Consider the following 18,202-nt stretch of genomic DNA (forward strand, 5'->3'; position numbering starts at 1 on the left):
ATTATTCGACTGACAAATTTCCCAGGACGGCAGCGACCCCAACACGGGGACAATTTTCTGTGGAAAGCAGGAGAGTTGGCAACCCAATCGACGGGCGATGAAAGAGTTTACATGGCACGGCAAACCGAGCCGATGTGGCCGCACCAAATTCCGCTTGGAGTGCACAGCGCCTTGATAACCACGCGGCCAGGACGTTGCGGTTGCGTCGTTGCGGCTGGTGCAAGCGGTTGTGCCGCTGCCAAGTTGCAAGTGAAACCACCTTGCGACGAGTTTCCTCGTCGTGACGGACAACACCAACGCTTACTCCCCCCCCCCACTCTCCAAACAACCCCCCCACCCACCCTCCCCACCACCCCGTGTCACGGTCTTGCATCTGTGTGATACAAAGTAAAAAGTATTTTATCGAAGAAAAAATAAACCCCATCGTATAAGTGACCCTAACATTTCATGGTTTAGCATTTGCAAGAGATAACCCGGATACTTCAATCACAGTAAAAAAAACACTTTATTTTTTGCTCGTATTGTTGGTATTTTTTTTGCGCAAAAGATCCTTGCCAATGACCAAGTCACCCGGAATGCGCCCAATCTCGTCAGATATCAGAAGCTGAGCAGGTTTGAGCCTGGATAGCGCTTGCATGGGTGACCTCTGTGCAAAAAACAGGTGCTATAGGCTGTGGTTGCGGAGCTACGTTTCGAGCGGCAGAGGGAAAAGTGCGTAAAAAAGATTCATCGTTGTATTGTCCCCACGTCTATACTTCTCTCCTCCACCGACCCGGACTGACCAGCGTCGTGAAGTATGATCAAATAACCCACATGACCCGAATGGGCGTGGGGAGGATCTCATCCAGCGGCGGATTGACAAAACGACTGTACACGTACATAACGATCCTTGGCCGTGAGGATCGTTGTGTGCGCTCCACACCCAGGAAGCCTGCAACCTTGGGCCACCCGTTGGCGCGTGGTTGAAACCGTCGGACACAACGATGGCCAAACGTCGACCTCGAACGTTCACACTTTTACTGGGAAGCCGTGCGCCTTCCGTCTGCCCGAGTCGGCGCCAAGTCGCAGGCCGTTGGCGACGGCCGTGGGGCGGGTGGCGAGTTTGCCTCCCGTACAGGAGGGCGGCCGCAACAGTGGAAGCGGCTGCTGACTGCGCCGCAGGGATGCACTGCGCAAGAGAGTCAATCAATTCGCAGCGTCCGCCCCAGCTCGAGCGAACTATTAAAGCAATTAACTCTTTTCTATTTTACCAGATAAAGCCCCACTGAGCTATAGAGCTCTTTCTCAGAAGCAACCTGGCCGTCACAAATAATAGCTCAACCAAGTGGCTTTTCGCGTGGACATTTATAGCGGCCGCATACTCGAGGCGCACGTTGATTTAAAATGTGGAGGGAAAAACCGGAGGCCCCCGGAGAAAATTCCACGCGACCACGGGGGAGAACATGCAAACTCCAAATATTAAGGCGTCAGGTTCGGGATCGAACCCACGACCTCCCGCATACCAGGTAAAGTATGTAACATCTGGCCACCGTGAGCAGCAATGCACACCTGTCTTTGTGACCCTGAGAGCCAGCAGTGGAAAATTCTACATCGTTATGATGGCGGTGGCCAAAAATCTATCATCGTAAGAGATGGCAACCGCTTTGAGAAGCCTTCATCCAGCAGTGGATTGTTTATGGCTGATGATGATGATGATGGTGTGTGGTGGCTAGTCTATTCTCTCGTTAACCTAGTCTATAAAGTTTCCCTGAGCAGAACTCTGTTCTGTGTCTCCACATATAAATACAATTATTTTGTTGTCCATCGGCCTATTGGATTTACAGACCAACATCATCCAGTAGCATTTCCATAAAGTGCTGCGAATTCTATTGACCCTGGAGGGAGGGGATCATCTGCAGTGACTGTAAAACGGGATTCGAACTTGCAACCGATTCAGTCCAGTGGTTCGGACCATGACCTTACACAGTCGGACACTGTATCAGCTTCACCCAGTTGGAGCAAATAAATGGTTCCTAGAGGCAAAATGTTCATGATGACAACGACGTTAAACTGCACAAGTCAAAGCCGTGGGTCACAGAAACTGCTCTCGGTTAAAACATTCCTTCCATTGCAATGATTAGCCAAGCCGGTGAGTGCCAGAACACAGCTGTAATGTCACGACAAGGTCAAGATTACACAAAAACAAAGCGACGACACATGCAGCCCTGAGCGCAGTTTTTTGGTATGAAATAAACTAAAGCAATTCACACCCGCTGAGTGCAACATTTGCCATTACAAAAAGCTGACATTTGGCACGCGCGCCCGCGCGCACACACACTTGTATCTGGGGATACAAATGCGGGTCGGGAAGCCGTCATTTTTGTCGAGTAGCGGTCGCTGCACCTGGCAGGAAGAGGCACAGAGGGTGAGAAGGTTGCCGGGGGGGGGGGGGTGCTTGCAAAAGGGGAAGAAGGTGACGGGGGGGGAGAGAATGGTGCAAGTTTCAGGCAGGGCACGCCGGGGATGGACCATGAGGTTCGAGTGACTGGTGATGCAATGAGGAGGAGGCGGAAAGGATGCGGTGAAATGCAGAAGCGCGCATCGTAAAGTAGCGAAGGCTGCCCAGTCAACGTGGGAAAAAAAACATCGTGAAATTACAAGGCAACGGGAAACATTTAAAGCATGCCATTTCAGCCACCGGAGCTATCACAACAGTAACACGGAGTCTAATTCGCCATTATCATTAACTTGTCTCGTGACAAAAGGCGTGGTGACAGGATGCTGGGCGAGTGGGCCAATGCTCGCCGGGAGGGGGTCTTGGAAGAGATGAATGCACTCGTGAAGTGCGTTCAGACTCTGAACGCACTTCGGGAGTTGCCAGCGCACAGGCTACAGCGAGCACATCCCCACTGCTCACACTCGGTAGATGACAATGCACGTGTGCATGTAGAACCTCTTTCACACCGTACGTAGCCAACCGTGCTAATTGGATGTGCGGGGGGGGGGGGAAGGACAACAAACGCAACATAAATTAGTTTCAATCTAGATGATGATTTAAAAGTGCATTGCTCCGATGGCTTCTTAATATCGAGAGGAAGAGCGTTGCAGACGGCCGCAGAAGCGCGACTGAAACCGCGCGATGCGGTTAAATCGCAACGGCACCCATGAAACGCACCGCAGTGACGATTTAATTTCCGAACAATTTTGACAGAAACACCTCAGCCCCGTTTCATAGAGCCTTTTCGGAAATTTTAATACGAACATTTATCGTTCTAAACGTCTCTCGTGTCGTGCTTTGGTAGCGTCGTGAGAATGCACAAATTGGCCAATTAGGATGGAGCCTCGGAACCAGAACTCGCTCCGTGTCATCATTCTGTAGTGGCAGAATGATGACACGTTTTTAAAACTTAAAACATATATATTTGTGGAGGTGGCTGGGTGGCGCCGCTGTGATCCTGGGTTCGAATAGAAGTTTGAAGCCGCTTGTGATTAAAATCGAGTACTCACATGGCGTGAGTTGATGGGTCTCAGCCCGGTCACCAATGATCACACACACAAAAAACACCAAACACGTTAAATTGCGAATTTCAACTTCATTTGGATAAAGTATAGTTCTGAGAACTGAAAATATCGGTTTAACTGTCATGCGAAAACCCATTAATGTCATGTGGAGGTCAGGTGGGAGATTGCTTCCCCTTTTAACGTGTGTACCAGAGGTCACTTGGAAGGGGATCTCAGATATAGCTGTGTGATATGAGCTTATGTGGGCCATTATCGAACGTGAAGGATCTCTCACTGCTCTGCGCACGGGTTTTCTGCATGCTTATTTAGTCTCGTGACGTACCACCGGTAGTGTAATCGACATATAACGAGGGAGGTGGGGTAGTTAAAACATTTTTGCAGCTTGCAGGTAGAACGCTCAGCTGACCCAGCTGCTTGCCGGGTGACGGACACCCGGGTGTTGTAAAGAAACCATTTTGTTTTATGCATCAATGCGTGCGGCCCATCACCCCCCTCGGCACGGAATTGCACGAAAAAACGCCACCCAGCTCGGCAACAATGATCACACTCTTTTTCAGCCGAGAGCACAAACAGCTGGCCGCAGCCGGCACAGTGCCCCGCTACTCCGGCACAGGTGGGATGCAGCCGTGGACGAGGGGTGGTGTTTGGGGGGCGGCAGCGGGCCGACGGAAAGGCTGACGGCACAGCAATTAAAACAAACGCCACTGATGGGAGACCGGTCGGAGAGCCAGACGGTCACCGGGGCGTGGTGGAGTGACGCCCCGTGGCAGCGCCGCACGCGAACCACATCCGATTTTCAGAGATGATGGCTCGAGTGTAAAACTGCTGACACGTACAGGTCGCGTCTGCATAATAAAGGATTTTGTTTGGGTTAGATCGCGTAAATATCAATGTGTCACTAAACCCGCCACCACCCGACACAGCAAATTAGTAAAGTTTGTCACCGAAACAAAACGTCCCAATTAGTTACTGCTTCAGCACACCGGTGTGTTGGAGAGTAAACCCACGACATTTACTATTTGAGTATCGTGACGTTTCTTGTTGCTTCTGCGCCAAAGATACAGTCAGCTCCACAGCTGATGGTCACATCGACAACTGCCTCGTCATTATCGCCACCGGGCATGATCTATCCACTGCTGTATCAAGGCCTCCGTACGCCAATATGACTGTCCATCTCGCTCCTGCACGTGGCATGATCTCGTCGCTCCATCTCCAAGATGGTTATTCCTTTGGTGGTCACTGTGTCACGGGTCTTGTTTACCGGGCCCGTCATTCCTTCTGGCTCCGTAATGCGTCCGGCCAAATCCCGCTTACTTTTCTTCGATCCATGCCATGTCTTTAAAAATATTTTTGTACTCCGCTTCAATGGCGTACTCAATCAATCAATGAAATCGGTGATCCCTTAGCTAACCGAAAGAAACAAAAATCCCGCGAGCATCTGGGTCAATGTAATAAGGGTTACGAGCACTTTCCACCGTGTCACACTCGCACCACAATTGTGGATTCTATTTGCCCGCCGCACATCAATGCAGACAAGGGCACGTGACCGTCGGAGGCACAAGCGCCGCTGCCGCTCGCCGAAGTGGGCCTCTCTCTCTTCCGAGGGTTAGCGGTGACATCACCCGCCCGCAGGCAGCGTCTCGCTACACCTTTACCGATCACTGTCAGGTGTCGGGTTTATTTGTGTCTGGAGCAGGGAGTATTAGCGGTTGCCCGGAGGTACATTCATCAAAACACAAGTGGCACTTACCCAGGGTCTAATTTCTCATTAAATATGTTCCAGGCCGCTGGTAGGCTGGAGTCGGTGACGTGTGACGAGCAGTCACAGCCAAAACAAGACGTGTACGAGATATGGAAGTGTGCCTGGTGGCAAAACATTTTCTGGATCGCAGACCCAGACAGACCCAGCTGAAATGAACCCCCTGGATGAGGGGCCTTCCCCGCACTCCGTGGGTCACGGGGGTTATTTCACCGTATTTCACCATGCCGGTGGGTGCCGGTTGGTGGCGGGAACGCGGTGGGGGCCTACGTTCATCAAATTACAGGTGACCCCCCCACCCAGCCCGTGTTCTTACCTCATTTGAATAACGGAACAGACTCGGAAGGATGAGGGCAAAAAGAAAACTGTCCTCTGTGAACTCTTGATGAGCGAGACAAGATAGCAAAAGGTAATCTCTCGACGGACAGCCATGCACGGCGCTGCTGTTGGCACCTCGTTCGGAGCGTGGTTCTCCGCACTGGAGGAGCGCGGTGTGGGCGCGCCGTTGCCCGCTCCGGGACCACGCGGTGCGGTGCATGCCGACAGCCGTCAGCATTCACCACCGTCAGCCACGCTCTATCTATGCTGACCAAAGGCCTCCCCCCCCCCCCCACCAAAGCCGTCGCCATCTCACACGGCCGTGTCTACCACACAATCCGTCTACCTCCTGCGCGCGAGCCGAGGCCACCGCTCCCTACTGGTGAATGCCCATTTACGCTTATTGTAACAATGATTATTTCTGGGAATTTCAGTCGTCAGGGTCTGTCGCCGCCACCGACGGTCGTATTGTGACCTTCACGTATTCTTCCACCGAGTATTGCGATACCTGCTGTCGTGATCCATATCCCCATCAGAAGAGGGTTTGGGTCTACATGGGCTCTCACTCCGCGTTATACAGAATGAATTACTGCAGTACAGCACTTACTCATCGGTGTATCTGACCTGCTTCGACACATGGATCAGGAGCATTGACATCAACGAAGAGAATGAAGAAAGATCTGCTGATAAAGTGTGGGAAACAAACAGGGAGGAGAGGTGCGTGTCTTGAATTTCAACCGACAGACGGCTGGAGGAACACAGACGAGAGAACACGTGTAATTCAGAGGAACTTTAGTGACTGCAGAAAAAAAGTAAGCTGGCGTGGGCAGGACACGTCCCGGCTAGATGGTGATTTAAGCCCAACGACAGAGTATCGAGTGGCCAGACGAGGCAGCGAACGCGTCCGAGCGGATGTCCAGCGCGCAGATAGACGGATCGCTGGATCGCGTGACCGCGAGAGACGGTGACAACTTTGCGAAGGTGGCTTTCGTCGGGCTGGGAAGAGCGATCGCGGCTAAACGACAAATAACGCCGAGGTAAAGAAACGAAGCTAAAAATAGCTGCCTGAGAGCGGCGCGAATTAAAAATGGGGCAGAAGGTAACGTTGACACTGTCCAAACATGAAAGCGAGACGTATTCTGTGTGTGCGCGTGTGTGCTGCTGTTTACACGCGCGTGGGTTTAGGTGTCCGGTGAACACAACATGTTCGATTGGTCGCACCCGTACGAGGGAGGCTCCTGTTATGGTGGTGGCCGTGGTTGTGGTGATGATGATGATAATTCAGCCAGTTCTCCACTTGACTCCATCATTTATTTTCGTGGCTTCAGCCTGACAACGATTCGAGTGACTGGATCCGTACAGTTCGTGTGAATTTATACTCAGTGGAACCCTCGATTTAAAGCTTTCGTGACTGCAGGGATTCATCTTCTTGGTTCTTTCGGTAAAGTCACGTAGAATGGAAATAATAAAAATAAAACGTCGTGAGATTTATTTAATTATGTTTTATTTTTATTATTTTATTATTTCCATTCTACGTGACTTTACCGAAAGAACCAAGAAGATCAGTGAAAACCTGTCAAAAATAACTTTGGAGGGGTCACGAACGGTGATGTATCATTCTGAACATAGGGGGGGGGGGGGGCTGTCTCAATATATTAAAATTAAAATTTGTATTCATTCACAATTAATTTTTTTGGGTAGTATCGCGTGAGTAAAATGCCAACGGACATTGTACACCACCCTCCACCCGGCACGGCTAATTCAATAAAGTTGTCGCGTGACAACTTCATTTTATTTGGTCAAAAACATCAATTATGAATCATAATATTGGTTTCGAAATCCTAAGCGTTAAGTTTCCGAGAAAAAAATTTTGTTCAAACGAGGCCACGGTTTGAAACCTCTGGTGAAATAACGGGGACGTATATCTACGGGACCAAGGAGTAGACACACACATTTATGTTTTACAGGGAATGCAGTGACAGGGAAGGCTACCATGGGCCGCGAAGGGCCACAGTGTTATAGCAAGTTGTGACCGAAGACATCGGAGAAGAAAGACTCAGTCAGTCAGAGGCAGAGTAGAAGAGAAATCGAGATGGATTCCAGGAGGAGTGACTTCCCACCTTGACGGAATGGATAATGAGGAGTCCATGCCAAGCTCACGCATGCACCCGGCACCTACCTAGCAGGGTGTGAGACCTATGGAGGGCGGGCAGTACCACAGGCAGCACCGACCACAATGAAGATTTCTATTTATACAGCGGGGTCAAAATGCATCTCAAGACGTTTTAAACACGTGAAACACAACCCTACGGTAGGAGGCAAGTTGGGGAGTGATTCACAACATAAGAGAGAGAGAGAAAGCAGTGCCACACACCTCTACATCAACGACAAAGGTAAAATTCCCCCATATAGCCATAACAGACTGTTTGGGGAAAGTGCTGCTAGCGAGCACCTATGAAGGCCGGCACGGTACACAAGGGGGTGGGTGGCCAACACCACGCCCGACCGCCTTCGTCTCCTTAGTGGCGATATTTACACGCCGCACCAGGTACTCAGGAGGCCGAGTCGACCTAGGAGAGGCCCAGTACCGGTAAAAAAATCATCACCGGTGTTGGCCACGAGCGTAAATAGAACTCGGGTCACCGCATTCGTAGCGCAGCGCGCTAACCACACGACACTACCACTCACCCCCTTTCTACACCGCACAAATTCACACACCCTGCCTCGTCACAGACCCGGGTGCCGAATCGCGCACTCCTTTATCAAACCAGTTCGTTAGAACGTTCGGAAATCGTGCCCTTCTGCATAGCGCAAGCCGATGATCACGCCGACGCTGCGCACCGCAGACGGCGCACGGTAGATGCCCCAGCAGCAGGGGAGGGCAACCGCAAGCGAGAGAGAGAGAGAGCTGCAAAGTCCCAAACATTTTTATGGCGAAACATTAACGAGGCGAGCTCCGTGCGAGAGTATGCGCGCGAGGGGGGGGGGGCAATGCTGCGTAACACGCGGGGTGGGCCTTGCCGCGGTAATTGCCGCCATCTCCCAGACTCCGAGTTGTTTGCCAAGCTCAAGAGCCACATTTCTCCTTGAACTCACACCTGCGTATCACGAGGGTTAGTGCTCCAGCACGCACCGCATGGGCGCTCGATCCATTACAGACGGCCGCGTCGCAGGAAAGCAGACGGCACGGGGACTCCCTCCCGCCCTCAACATTTTGAGTTCACAACTGCGAGGCGTCAATCACTCTTGCACGCTCCCTTTCCAAGAATCTATCTCCGTCGCGACGGACAAATATTTTTTCCACCTCCCCCCCCCCCTCGCGTATTGTTCAGCCGAACGAATAACGCGACCCCGCTCCGCTGGCGCGTCCAAAGCACGGCGGGCGCGATCCTTCCAGACCGCTTGCCGCGTGTGTCCGACAAAGCGCCCTGGGGAGCGGTGGGGGGGAAGACCGCGGAACGATTAGCAGCACGAGGGGGGAATGGAACGTTTGTCTACACGGGTGATGTCACCCATGGCGTGCGGGTTACAAAGAAAAACCGGCCGGTGCCAGGTGTGAACCGCAGAGACAGGGGCGAGGAGTGCGACGCGGGAGGGACACGGGGCTGCGGCGGGAGTCGGGGCGACGCAACGACGGTGCTTGATCCTCCGGCTGCCATCCAACACGGCCCTCCTCCCCCTGCCACACGCGTCGGTATGAAAGCGGCGAGTAGGTCTGCGATAAGCTGTGACACAAATCCCGATGACATTAGCAGGCTAAGGCCGGGAAGGGCACGAATCCCCCGCAGAAACTCCCTCCCCCCCTCATCGACCGCAACCCCCAGCGCACAGCTGTCTCGGCTGGCAGAGCCACGGTGCACCCAGCATCGTGGTGGCACCGCAGGGGCTTGGACACAATCTGCGCTGCTGGTTGAGGCGTCGAACACAGCCACATGGAAAAATGTTGTTCCTGCTGTCGACTTTATACTTTTTTTTCTTTCTTCCTGTAACGCACAGTTTTATGAAAAAAATGTGGCGGCAGACCTTATTTACAAGCAAAAGTCGGAGCGTCTCCCCCGCTTCCCAACAAGTGCGGCGCTAGGCGGGGCTCTGTGCTGGAAATTACACATTCCTGAGGGCCTAGAGCAGTCGCTACATGGGACAACCACCGGTGACTCCCCACAAACTGGAATGCATTTGAATTGACCTCAATTCAAATGCATGGGCTGGGTGGACTCCTGACCAGGACCGTGACATATTTAGTCATATTCAGAATCAGAATCTTTATTTAGACTATGAAGAAAGTTAAGCAAGTGTCTACATATGAACAAATTTTACTTCTTCTACGTCTCTGAAGCTGCCATAAGTGTACACAGTTCATGTAATGTCAGGTACGTAAATGTGGGGTGTGTGGGGGGGGTATTCCCATCTCTTCCAAAACGTCTGGCCAGTGTGGACGAGCAGGACAAATACCATCAAGAGGGGGGCTCTCTCAGGAGCTTCCTCTGGCTAAGGCCCCTTCTGCCAGCAGTGGCCTGAACAAGCAATTGCAGGGCTGCACCTTTAGCCCTCCACACAGCATGAGCGGAAGGGCAGTCCAGGATGCTGCCAGCTCTTCCTTTACAATGCCGGGGCTGGAACCACGGAATGTCCACGCCAAAAAGAGAGACCTTGCACGGATACAATGTCCAATCATCTTCACACTTGGGGAATCTTCTTCCGTTGTAATTTTTTCACAGAACAGAAACTGGTACCGTTTCCCGATTTCTGTAACCGTTTGGCCAGTGGCCAACACTTCCCCGCACATACTACCCACCAGCATGTGTAATTTCCCAACGAGGAGCATCCACCACCACCACCACGCAAACTCTGGTCATCCTTGCAACGGCGGCTTTTGGCGAGCCATCGAACAAAGACGGTCACCGTATAAGAATATGTTTGACCCTTTCTGGCAATAAAAGGAAGGAATAATTTCTGCATTAACCACTTCTACTTGTGGTGAACATGCAAACAAAAATGCTCTGGTAGTATATGATGCACTGTCTTTGAAACTGATTGGTCCACACCAGAGACAGCTTTCTTTAGAGCCTAGTCTTAAAGTGTTAGACCACAGGACGCAAAAAGGCGAACAGCACAAAGACAATGCCACTATCGGGAGATTGAAAGCTCAGGGCGAGCAGCTACACCGTGGGACCTCCCTTGCCAGTATCAAAATATAATAATAGGTTTTACCCTATCTGGCAATAAAACACTTTTGCTTGTAAATACGGTGGTTGTCCCGTGGAACGACTGCTCTAGGCCCCCAGGAATGTGTAATTTCCAGCACAAAGCCCCGCCTAGCGCCGCACTTATTGGGAAGTGGGGGAGGCGCTCCGACTTTTGCTTGTAAATACGTTCTGCCACACTTGAAAATCAAACTGTGCGTTATAGGAAAAGAGAAAAAAGTCCACAGCAGGAACAACATTTTTCCATGTCGCTGTGGTCGACGCCTCAACCAGCAGCACAGATTGTGTCCAAGCCCCTGCGGTGCCACCACGATGCTGGATGCACCGTGGCTCTGCCAGCCGGGACAGCTGTGTGCTGGGGGTGGGAGTGGATGGGGGGGGTGGAGTTTCTGCGGGGCATTCGTGCCCTTCCCGGCCTTAGCCTGCTAATTTCATCGGGATTTGTGTCACAGCTTATCGCAGACCTACTCGCCACTTTGATACCGACGCGTGTGGTAGGGGACGGGGGAGGAGGGCCGTGTTGGATGGCAGTCGGAGGATCAAGCACGGTCGTTGCGTCGCCCTGACTCTCGCCACGGCCCCGCACTCCTCCTCTCCCCTGTCTCTGCGGTCCACACCTGGCACCGGCCACAAATATTCACTCAAAAGATGACAATAGTCGACTCGGGAGAAGACTAGTACAGCAGGATGCACGGTCCAATCCCCCAGTTCGTTGCGTGGATTCCTAGAATTTCATTTCTCTTTAGGGGGACCCGACCAGGCTGCCCACTGTTTGTACTGTTGCAACTTGGTTGGGAAATGCAATGAAATGCTTCTGGAAAAAAAAGTTAGTTACATTCAGTGTCATAGAGGTGCATCGTAGATGTATAAAAGTTTAAAACGTTGAGAGCATTCGATCAGTGCTTCCCACTCGCACAGCTACATTACCCTATCATCCATGAGCTATTACACGATTAAATAGTCCGAACTGCCAAGTGCAATGTAACACATGGTATGTCGTTTTACCACCCGTGCAAGGTCCGTGAACGACTCGGAAATATTAACGTGCTAATACAACACGGGAAAAATGCAGAAAGGGGCTCGGTATTCATCTCATTACGGAAGCGATCGCTATTTCATTTGCCTCCGATGTTGCCCACATGCAGGAGGTGAACTCTCCTGTCAGCCTGTGCCGTTGCAGGCAGCGGCATTTCCTCCTGCTTTGCATAGCTCTCGAGTCTCTTCTTATTTCGAACGGGTATCCACCGGTTTGGCCAGGCTGTGCGGGGGGGAGAAAAAAAAACCCAAACCTTGCGCGAGCAGGAAAATGACTCCGGCTACCATTCAAGCCGCAGCGCTCGTAATCCGCCTCGGTGTAAAAAAATCCTCCCCGCTCTCAACCAGGGGGGGACGGGACAGACACAAACCTCACTTTGTGGTGCACAAATCCACAAGCTCACGACACCGCGTCCTGCGACGGCAGGCACACCTTCGGTGGATTTCTTTTTTGAAGGCGCGCGCGCGAGGCACTACGTCACTCAGCGGGACACGTCAACGGCCAGTGCGTGGGTGAGACCAGACAGCCCCCTGGCCGTCCACTCGTTATGCACAAGAGGGCTTCAAGTTTGAGACCGAGTTTATTGTTGTGATTTTGTCGCACGGACGATGGTCCCGTTCGGCCAGCTGCCCGGCCATTTTGCAAGGGGGGTCCGTGGTGCGTGACCACAGCGACAACAAATTCAAGACAAGAAAACAAAAGCCGGCAGTGTTTACCCAATTAAGGCGCTGTCATATTTAACAATGACATTTTACGGGAAAAGGAGGCTGATAAAATAATAATATTATGATAATCATCATCATCATCGCTTATCTAGCCAGGAAAGCCACTCGGCATTCAGGAGGGTCCTGCATCGGGACGTTAGACCAACACCGATCGGCATGCATGTGGTGTTTATCTACGAGAGGAAACTGGAGAACACGGCGAAAACCCATGTCCAACAGGCGGAGAGACACACGTGTTACCACTGCCGCCACAATAACCACAACAGATGTGTGGATGTAATAAACAAAAAAAGTCGTAACGCAGAGAGAACATCAGCAACTCCCTTCGCGATGAACAATTACAGCACCCACAATGGACTGTATCTTCACCGCCTCCAGCACTTGTCCACCGCACCTGTGTGTGTGTGTGCGCGCGCCCCCGTGTACAAACAACGCTGCTCTAAGTCTCACGAGTGGGAACGCTGCTGCTGCTGCTGGGCAAACAACCCCTCGTCTGGCTGAAGCCAGCGAGGGGAAGAGTGAAATGAAACGAGTCGGGAGGGGAAGAGGAAGCGTTGTAGCCAGCTCGGCAATCCCGAGCGTCGGCATAGCTGCGTCGCTCGAAAACAATAACTGCTGCCTCGCAGGAAACACCCAGTGTGCAGTATTTCAATTAAAAGACGCTACACTAACATACCGCAGAGGAGAGGCATGAGAGAGAGAGATCGGCTATCGAGTGGCACCCAGAGGTCGGCGAACAAGACATCTCTCGCCTGGTATACATGAGGTCGTGGGTTCCATCCTGACCCTGATGCCTGCTGTATCAAGATTGTATATTTAGAGTTTGCGTTTTCTCTCCGAGTCCTCCGATTTTCCCTCCACATTTCGAAATGCGCGTTTACAGCAGAGTTCTTCACTAATTTCCAGAATGGGGGCCACTTTCGCCGATAAGACATCAGTGTGAGGGCCGCCACACATTTGAAACCATTGGCTTTGACAGCATGGTGGGGGTGTTTTCACATTTAACCATTTCCATACTTCTGGGGCCGCACTCAAGGCCACCAGGGGCCTCCAATGGCCCACGGGCGTTGCAATGAAGAGCACTGTTTACATTATCTTGGCGCTATGGCAGGGAATCGGAGACATCCGTGCAGGATTGACCAACCTGGTTGGTTTGTGAAGGGAAACTCTATTCTGGGAGACTCGGTCAGGGTGGATCAATGGAACACGTGGGCGTCACCTCCAGAATATCCCTTCCTCTGCAATTGTTCATCCAATTCAATAATTCTAATTCAGTACATTTTTCAGCAATTGGATATTTGGTCAATATTAGGTACATTGTATGGTGTTTTTGTTTGCTATGGGAGGAAATTGGAGAGCTCGGAGAATACCCATGCAGAACCGAGGGGAGAATTCCCACGGGATAAGCCAGTTTACCGAGCTGTTATTTATGGCCAGGTCGCTTCTGAAAACGAGCTGATGGCGTGACACCGGAGGAAGATTTGAGGACCGGTGTCAACGGTGCAACAGCAGCTGACGGACCGCACACAAGGAAGCAGGGGGTGACGGTGTGGTCGCATTGATGGCCATGATGACACCTTGGTTCTCCCACAAGCGCTAATTATTGTTGTTTAGTACGGGGGATTATTACACCGATACCGCTCTGTTAATGCATTTGCGTACTGCGCTATGAACCCAGCCACCCGAGTTAGATTCACAGCCACGGCTAACGAAAGTGGTGAGTAATATCTTAACCGGTCCGGGGCTTCCCCTTAACCAGGCCGCACTGACCAGCATGGTGAAGTATGGTCAAGCAGCCTCCGCTACTTGCACGGTGTGCCAACTCATCCAGCAGCGGATTGGCAAAGGCTGAATCTTGTACTCTGCATCGGTGATATTATACCGAACGCCCGTGTTGAGTGTACAAAGGACATGGGCGCACCATCACAGGTGTTACGCAAGGCGCATGCATTCACCGCAGCAGCGATCTCAATGCAAAAATCGACCCCAAGGCCGTGTGGCCCCACTCAGCCAACAGCATCACACGTGCACTCCACGCTCAGCCATTACAGACGAGAGAGATAGAGGTGGGGGGGGGTCATCTCCTCTCCAAGGATCATGCAATGTCCTCTTCCTGGGGAGACCCCCATCATGAACGCCACAACAAATGTCACCGTGGTCTGGCCTGAAAGACCCAGGGAACGAAAAAAAAACATTAAACCCCCACAAGCTCAATGGTGTCGGGAATAGAGTGCCCCTGAAACGGTGTGGCATCATTACCTCGTCGTGAATCACCATGGACGTAAAAATCTAATGACTGTGGTGGTGCAGTGTGTGAGCGCGTGTGTGTGTGCGGTGCGCGCGCGCGCGCGTGTGTGTGTGTTGTGGTGCGCAGAGCGCGTCATTGACAGCGGGGATGGGGGACGTGGTGGGGATGGAGGATGTGGTGGGGATGGAAGCCGCCTGTGCCCATCAGCAGGCAGGCGCGTTAATTCACATCGCTGTTCGGAAATGACCGCGCGGGCGCACACGCACCTCGCCGCCACCGCCGCCGCGGGAAGCGGTTAAACCCCCCAATGGTTACCGTACTAATGCCCTGAGCCACCGATACAAAGAGGGAGCCTCATGCTTACGATGCATTTACAATGTATTAATCACGCGACACCCGGCATGAACCCAGCCACCGCGCAACGCGCGCCGTGCCATTATGGAGCGGAGCGCGCAGCCGCAGATAAAACAGCCCGTCCGCTGCTCTCTGAAGAGCAGGGTGCTGCCAAACTGCTACATCAAATGACACCGACAAATCTGCACATGCATCACATTTCCATGCTCATCCCATCACGTCCCTACTTTGTTGCATATTTTCGATTGCATTAACAACCCCGATACAACCATCTTATTATCACCATATGCTTGTACGTTCATTACATCCCATGAACATCCCTGCACACTCCCCATTCCATTACATATACAGCTCTCTATAATCCAGCTCATCCCATGCACATCCATGTACATCCTTCTCATGACACACACATTTCTATACATCTATTCCATCATCACATTCCTGTACAAAGACAAGACAAAGACCCCCCCCCCCGTGTAGCCTTGAAAGAATATTGGGGCAAGTGCTGTTAGCGAGCGCCTATGAAGGCCGGCACGTCACACGAGGGAGTGGGTGACCAGCACCACGCCCGACCGCTTTTGTCTCCCCAGTAGCGATGTTTTACACACCGCATCAGGTATTCAATTGAGGCTGAGTCGACCTAGGGGAGACCGAGGAGCGGTTCAGATAATCTTCACCGGTGTTAGCCGTGAGCGGGAATCGAACTCGGGTCACTGGGTTCGTAGCAGAGCGCGCTAACCACTACACTCCTGCTCCCTGTACGTCCCACACCATCACAATGCACTCACGTAACTATAAATCAACCCAATCGCAATGAAATCCATAAACAATCCTCACATCCTACACACATCCCAACGCTCGTCCCATCGGACCCACGTCTGTGTTACACCAATCCCATGACATTAAACATTCCTATACAACCAGAACATCATCCCCATGCCCTCCGTGCATCAACTCCATACACATCCCTACTCTCCCATCCCATCATCACGTCCCACCCCGACCGCGAATCGAGCTGTCTGGGGCCCTGTCCAGCCACCACCGTGCACCACGCATTAATACACAACTCATCAATCCCAACCTTCCCAGTGGCACCCACCACACCCCCGCAGTACAATGCCAGAGGGATCACTGGGGGAGAGGGTGGGGTGGGATATGACCAGGTTTTACTCATCACAAGGATGTAATCAACAGCTGTGGGGAGGGGGGGTGTAATCACACACAGCCGGTCAACACAGGCCACACCACGGGCCAAGACGGGGCCTCGAGCAGAGCCAGGACCTGAACCTGAACCATACCCCAAACGCTCGGGACTTCCTCTGTGCCATACAAATCCGATTCGTCTCGATCGGATCCATCTCCATATCCTCAAAAATCCACCCGACTCCATCCTGACCCGAAATCTGATCCGACCTATCCAGGTTCTAAAAAACACAAGATCCCACTTGTTCCATACGGACCCGGACCCAGCAATTCCACACAGACCAGATGAGACCTCACTCCAACTCGATCGCACCCAATCTCATGGAATCCGTATAGACCAGATCGGAGCTCACTCCATCTCTACTGGATCCGGTATTACACATTCCATACAGATCAGAATTCACTCCATCTCCACTGGATCCGATATTACACATTTCATTCAGACCAGATCTGAGCTCAATCGATCTCTCCTGGACCCGATATCACAACATTCCATTCAGACCAGATCAGAGCTCACTCCATCTCCACTCGTCCCAATAACACAACATTCCATTCGGACCAGATCAGAGCTCAATCGATCTCTCCTGGACCCGATATCACAACATTCCATTCAGACCAGATCAGAGCTCACTCCATCTCCACTCGTCCCAATAACACAACATTCCATTCAGACCAGATCAGAGCTCAATCGATCTCTCCTGGACCAAATATCACAACATTCCATTAAGACCAGATCAGAGCTCACTCCATCTCCACTTGCCCCAATATCACAACATTCCATTCAGACTAGAGCTCACTCCATCTACACTTGCCCCAATATCACAACATTCCATTCAGACCAGATCACAGCTCCACTGATCCACCCCGACCGCACCGAACGCCGGCTGTGTTCACCAAAACCCGGCCACGACCGCACCGCCCAAGCCACCGAGTCACTCGCCTTCCGACAGTCTGGCTCGCCAGTTGTCGCATGCGGTTGAATTGCTTCTTCATGTTTCCCCGCCGCCCGTGGCCGATGCCCTGAGAAGCGATGATTCCTCCGGGGATGGAGCCGGGCTCAGAGCCCAGCCACCGCTCCGTCAAACTGCCCGTGCACGGCCCCGGACTCGAACCGGCATAATCCCCCGTTCCACGTCGTGGACGGGATCGCTTGGCTGCTTCCACGGCCGTCCACGCGGCTGAAATCCTTTTCCCCTCTCTCCTCTTCACTGCTTCAACTCCTCCTCCTCTTCGCAGCCCCCACTCCTCCTCTTCCTCTTCCCACCCAGCCTCTCAACACTCTACCTCCTCTTCACAATAACCTTCTCATCCTCGGTACAGCCTCCACTCCTCCTCCACCTCCTTCTTCGCGGTCCTTGCACCGCGCACGCACAACCACGACTACTACCCCTCTGCCCGTGCTGCAGAGTGAGCGAGGAGGAGGAGGATGGGGGTGGGGTAGGAGGGAGGCTTAGCCTCGCTTCCCTATGGCGGAGTGAGAGAGAGGGGGCATCACGCAGCCACCTCTACTGCTGATGCTGTGTTTTGTGCGGTTACCACCCTCCGTTGCTTCTCGATTTGCTGTAATCGCCGGTTTTTTTATTTTGTGTAAATTGTTTCGCTGCTGCTGTAGGTTAGCTCTGGCAGCCCTGTTTGTGTGTTTTTATTGTGATGATTTTTGTATGTTAATGTCGCTGCCGGCTTTCATGAAGGGCAACCACGTTCAGAATGTATCTTCACCATTGTTTGTGGGGATTCAGTGATACACCTTCATCTGAAGATTGTGAAATATGGCGACCTGGTTCGGGGGAAGCCCTTTATTCAGCAGTGGATTGACCGTGGCTGATACTGCTCATGGTGGTAGCTGCAACGTAG

At 52.2% G+C, this 18,202-nt stretch overlaps 1 protein-coding gene across 3 annotated transcripts in view; it reads right to left on the bottom strand.

Annotated features, from left to right (window-relative positions):
- Window positions 1-17,816, bottom strand: part of LOC144722007 (rho GTPase-activating protein 44-like) — an 86,223-nt gene extending 68,407 nt beyond the window's left edge. For 2 of the 3 annotated variants that reach the window (XM_078600049.1, XM_078600058.1), the window contains exon 1: window positions 17,289-17,816. In XM_078600049.1, the coding sequence (XP_078456175.1) occupies window positions 17,289-17,341 (53 nt within the window). In that variant the 5' untranslated portion in view covers window positions 17,342-17,816. The remainder of the gene's footprint in view (window positions 1-17,288) is intronic. The other variant, XM_078600067.1, reaches the window with a different exon arrangement.
- Between the last annotated feature and the right edge of the window lie 386 nt (window positions 17,817-18,202).

This window comes from Lampetra planeri, chromosome 1 (assembly GCF_965212315.1).
Source record: "Lampetra planeri chromosome 1, kcLamPlan1.2.h2, whole genome shotgun sequence".
NCBI lineage: Eukaryota > Metazoa > Chordata > Hyperoartia > Petromyzontiformes > Petromyzontidae > Lampetra > Lampetra planeri.